A 5,766-nucleotide genomic window follows, 5' to 3' on the forward strand; every position below is an offset into this window, starting at 1 on the left:
GAAACTTTAATCTGTGACCGACTTCAACAGACGGATGTACTACTGAGCACAGTCCATTTAAACCCACAAAAATTCTTAGTATTTAGTCACTTACTCTTAAATATGCTTCATTGTCTATTCTTAAATGACAGGCCGCAATAAAAAAAAAAACAAATTCAAAAAAGAAAAAAAATTATCTTAGGTGAACGAAGCTCTTTCGATGACTAAATTTAAGATTTGCAATTTGCATTAATTTAATTAATTAAAATTTTCGAGACAAAACCAGAGGGGAGTAGAAAAAGAGAACGACCGCGACGAAGATGGCTACAAGATGTAGAAGACGACATACGAACGATGAGAATAACACAACACAGAAAGAAAGCGAAATGCAGATAAGAATAGAGGGGTATTGTAGAGGAGGCAATGGTCCATCCTGGACTGTGATGCCAAAATGATAATGAATTTGAATTAATTCATTCACCTCATGTGAAAAAAATTTAATTTAATTGTAAAAAATTTACACAAAATTCGTTTTATTTATATTAAATAAAATTGTTTATATAATTTATATATAAATATACATAAACTTTTAAAATTCAACCATTTCTCGCTATATACATGAGTATTCAGTAGAAGTCAAAAAAAAGTAATAATCTTAATTTAATTATAAAAATAATAATAGTTTTTTTGAAATTAAAAACTTATAAAGATTTCTAATTCTTGTGAAACTTCCTTTCGCATCGAATTGCTTAATATTTATTGTAACTAATTATCAAAAACGCTTAAATAATAAAGTTTGATTTTATATGTTCAACTGTTTTCTTTCATATTTAAAATAAAACTCTATGAGATATTTAAATATTTTCAGAAACTTTAAATTGACCGAACGTTTGCCAACAGCACTAAATGGCGCCAGTGCAATATCACCCCAAAACACATCTCTATCACCGCCTTTAATGCCGCCCTTACATGCAACTTCCTTACAAGCAGTTGCAGCTCAACAGGCAAGTGTACCGCCAAATTATGTGGCAACATCTCAACCTCCAGCGCAGCATCCACACTCAGCAAGTGCCGTGCTGTACCCAAGCGCCGCTTACAGTGATCATGGCTTCCTACAAATGACACTCGGCTACTTGTCACCCTCATCGGGTGCTTATAAATCAGTGGATCCATACTTTCTTTCGCAAGGTAACTTTTTAGGAGCATAATTAACACAACATATAAACTAATAGAACAGAGAATAAATTGAATACACAAAATTACGAACACCAAAGTTTTCCAATCATTGCAAACATATTTAGGGTCACTAACTGAATTAAATAATTTATGGAAACTTACCCAGAAAAAACATAAATAAAAACTATCAAAAATTGTTGGAAACTATATAAAAATGAATTTCAACTATGAAAACTTTCAACTCAATATCTTGTACAACAATCAATTATTTTGATTTTTTTAAATTTGACAGCCGGACTTTTTGGAAGTGGACATTTGTTTGGTGGTGCAGGCTGCGTACCGGAATTGGCACTCGGTTTGGGTATGGGTGTGAATGCGTTGCGACATTGTCGCCGACGCAAGGCACGCACTGTTTTCAGTGACCCTCAATTGTCTGGGCTAGAGAAGCGATTTGAAGCACAACGTTATTTATCAACACCCGAACGAGTTGAGTTGGCCACCGCATTGGGCTTAAGTGAAACACAAGTGAAGACATGGTTTCAGAACCGTCGTATGAAACACAAGAAGCAAATGCGAAGGCGAGATGCAACAAATGGTGAGACTTGAATTTTTTTAGAAAAATAAAATATTATTTATTTATAGCCCAAGTTTAATCAAAATGTTAGTAAGGGAATTTGAATTGAGTTTAAAAATTTAAAAGAATGAAATCTTGTACATATTAGTCAATGTGAAGTTTTTAAAAATATAGAACTTTGGTGCTTTATTGGCTTTACTCCTCTTTTTTCAATATTTTATTTCCCAACAATAGAATTAATCGCCATTGATAAAAACTTAGACAAATTCAGTTATTATTATCTGGATTTAATTAACATGTGTTGGAATATAATAGAGACAAGGGATTGACTAAAGTAATAAACAATTCAACTGTAATAATATATGAAGCGATTTTGAAAGATACACAGTTTCTCATATAGTCAATGAACATATAGTAGTTCAAAATTATATTCCATTATATATCAATAAATATTTTTTTATTCCAAATTCATATAAACACTAACTCAGTCAGATCAACCCAATTTGTAGCAACGCTCATAAAATTTTTTCGTGATAGCTATGTACGACTCCATCGTATCTAGTATCTAAAAGTGTTCTTCCACTTTTTCTTTTGGTATATAACTATTTTTTTTTGAATTTTATTAAGGAGTTTCGAGAAAGCTGTACAGGTATCGGTATAGATTATTTACTTAAAAAAAAGTATTATTTTACAAACATTATATGATTCTGATTAAGAATAATATTACCTTATAATATTTATAATATTACCGACATTTTTTCATATTGAATTGTTCGTGCTGAACTGAATTCGCTAATGAGATTAGCGAATATGCTGAACTGAGTTCGTTAATGGGATTAAAAAGTTTTATTTGTTGATCAGTCAATACAATATTTTGGATTTTATCAATAGTTTCTGACATTATTATTAACATTATTAACCTTAAGTGAACAGGTTGAATAACGTACATCAATGCTGTATATAATACCAACATTTAAAGTCACTCATCTTATTACACACTATGACTATACGGAGCATATGAGACCCTGTGCACCAATGGAAGATACAGGAATTTATGACTAAACTGCTGGTGTACTGTAGACATGTTATGATATTATTTAACACGGTTTTGATTTCTTCTGAACAGAGTTTAACTGTTTTCTTAAGTCTACAAAGATCATTCGCCTTTATCACATACAACAGCGGTGGGCACGAATATTTATCAACTACATTATTTTACTATAAAATCAAAGTACCTGTCATGTCAACATAAATCAATATAATTTTGAACAAATTAACTGATAAAATTGTTTAAATTTAAAAAACTTTTAACATTGTTAATTGAATTAAGTCAAACATTGAAAGTTTGACACAGAGGCTGGAAGTAAACCCCTTCACTCCGGTTATGCAAGCAAACAATATTCAAATTACATGCTAATGTTACTGTATAGTTTATTTCGTTAAAATAAGAAAAAATCTGAATTGGTGTCAGTATTAAAAATTTTTGTAGAATGATTGTGTATAAAAATTATTCATTGTTAAAAATTTTGTTTATAAAAATAATCTACGTTTTTCCCTCTTAAGGTTCCTGGCTTCATTCATATTCACATTTTATCACATATTATCATACCTGAAATTCTAAATAGAATAGAATAGAAATAAACAGGGTACTAGCTCCCACCGGAGCAAATTCTAAATAAATCATATGATTAATTTTATTGCATTATTTTTCCACCCTACAATCTAGTTAAACAACCTTACAGGTTTTTGTGAGGCCTTTTAGTATAAAAAATAAATTTAAGAATTCTTAAATATGTTTTTCGAGACCATAGGAGTTTAAAAAATCGGTAATTGTTAATTTAAATTTAGAAAGAAAAATTAGAAAGGACAATAGAATAGTACACTATGAATGGTGTGTTTTGTTACCTCTGGAGAGGGTCTTCTAAGCTGAACCAAATAAAAATTAAACAGTTGAGAAACCTTTTAAAGATTTTGTTTTAGGTCAAGATCCTTAATCTCATCTCATAGGTGAAGATCCTTACCGAATCTGCAGTTATAAATGCCATTTGATCCTATAAATAACAACTTTGATGGTTCACAGTTATTAAAAGAGTTAACGCGTTCTTATTCTTAAGCTCGTCATCTGTTTTGTTAAAATAATATCTCTCTAGCCACGCATCTAGGCGAGAGTGTGGATTTTATACGCAGTAGAGAATCCAGTGAATGCTGTCTACAGTAGATGCTCACAAATTTAAGTTACCTTCAATTTTAAATAGTTTTAATTTTGAAATTTTCTAATGTCTGGTTTATTTTCTTATAAAAAGCATTTTATATTTACCTACATTAACCTACATTTTAATAAGTCTTTGTTTTGCAAATAGTAATCTGTGATATTTGTTGTATTTCTTTACGTAGAAACAAAATATTGTTTATGTACTAAGGACGAGATAGCTCACTCCTTTTTCACCAATAATTTCAATAGTTGTAGAAAAAAGATAGAACGACAGTGATGATTCCCAGTTTTGAATTTTGTAAAAAACTTGAACAATGAAAACTCTCCGAAATCAGACACTCAAGTATTTATTTGAGAGTATAAAATCCATGTCAACATCTAATTCAATTTTTCTGATATTCTAACTCATAAGAGTTTTAATTTGTGAGTTCTACTGTACTTAACATTGAAGCTTAATATACCATATGTTATCAACTGTTTTAAAAATTATTAAATACTTCATCACTTTTGCAATGAGTTTGTCGTGGTTTTTCCTCAAGTTTTTATAATACACCCAAAATAATTCCAAACTGATTCTATCAAGTACTTTTTATTTAATTTTGCCCAAACAAAAGGAACTTTTTTAAATGCACGGAACTCTTGTCCCAAAATAACTAAATAACAAAAATTAATTTAATTTACGAAGTTCATATACATTTAAGAAACTTTTAAGAAAATATGTTTAAAAGACCACAAAGAAGAAAGTTCACTCCTTGCAATGAAAATTTTAAACCAAGTAAAATTATTCCGAAAATTCTAAATAAATGTATAAGTTTCTTTCAAAGTGCATTCGTTTAAGTACACAAAACATTTTGAACTTTTTGACCGCTGCGTAAAGAACACTTCAAATTCAATTAAACTCATCTAAGTAAAATTAAGAAAATTTTAATACAATATGAATTTTGAGAAAATTTTACAAAATTTGACAAAATTTATTACTTTTCCAGAACCTGTTGACTTTTCACGTACTGAGGGTGGCAATAGAAACGATTCGAATAGTCTTGGCACAGCATCAGCATCTTCGAATGCTTCAACATCAAGTGCAAATGGCACGTCACAGTGTAACAACACCAATGGCAGCAATCACAACGCCAGTATAACAGCCAGCAACGACAGTAACGGTCATATCTGTGGCATAGAAAAATCCTTTAGTGCGCAAGCATATACACAACAGCAACAACAACAACAACAGATACATCTTCAGCAACATCAACAACAACAACAACGCAACAATGGCGTCAGTACACACCATCATCAACAACATAATATCCAACAAAATCAGCAACATTTGCAAATGTTAAGACACATATCGACTGGCAACATCGACAGTGCAGTGGGGTTTATGCAGCACGATTACTCAAACGACGATTATTCAGACATAGATGAAGATATCGACGAGGATGAAGACGATGACGGCAGTGATGTTGATATTGTTGGAGACACAAAATTATATCACTTAACGTGAATGTTTTATATTTAGAGACACAAAGAAATTAATTTGTAAATAATACAATATAAAGAATATATCCACAACTGCAATTAATAGGAATTTAACACGATTCGCATTTAAATTTACAGCACGTATTTTGTAATTAGTCTTTTAAAAACAATTACTTTTCTTAAATATTTAGGCATAAGTAGTTCGTAAAATTTGAGTACTTCCATTAAATAGTAATCTGTATTTATAATCTGTATTTATAGAAAAATAATCTGTATAACTTTGTAGACTATTTCGCATGACTGTAAGTGTTTTAAAAAATATATGTATTCGGCTCAGTTGAAATTA

At 30.4% G+C, this 5,766-nt stretch overlaps 1 protein-coding gene across 1 annotated transcript; it reads left to right on the plus strand.

Moving 5' to 3' along the window:
• The first annotated feature begins 902 nt into the window (after window positions 1-902).
• On the plus strand, window positions 903-5,545 carry LOC119662405 (brain-specific homeobox protein). The gene is made up of 3 exons (XM_038072010.1): window positions 903-1,167; window positions 1,448-1,750; window positions 4,928-5,545. Exons 1-3 carry the CDS (start codon window positions 936-938, stop codon window positions 5,443-5,445), a joined length of 1,053 nt encoding a protein of 350 aa, XP_037927938.1. The 5' UTR covers window positions 903-935; the 3' UTR covers window positions 5,446-5,545.
• The last annotated feature ends 221 nt before the right edge of the window (window positions 5,546-5,766 follow it).

Source organism: Teleopsis dalmanni, chromosome X (assembly GCF_002237135.1).
Source record: "Teleopsis dalmanni isolate 2A chromosome X, ASM223713v2, whole genome shotgun sequence".
NCBI classification, from domain to species: Eukaryota; Metazoa; Arthropoda; class Insecta; order Diptera; family Diopsidae; genus Teleopsis; species Teleopsis dalmanni.

Coding starts and splice junctions, on each gene's coding strand:
- LOC119662405 (XM_038072010.1), top strand. CDS start 936: ATGCCGCCCTTACATGCAACTTCCTTACAAGCAGTTGCAGCTCAACAG. Junction 1,168..1,447: donor TCCATACTTTCTTTCGCAAG/GTAACTTTTTAG, acceptor TAAATTTGACAG/CCGGACTTTTTGGAAGTGGA. Junction 1,751..4,927: donor AAGGCGAGATGCAACAAATG/GTGAGACTTGAA, acceptor TTACTTTTCCAG/AACCTGTTGACTTTTCACGT.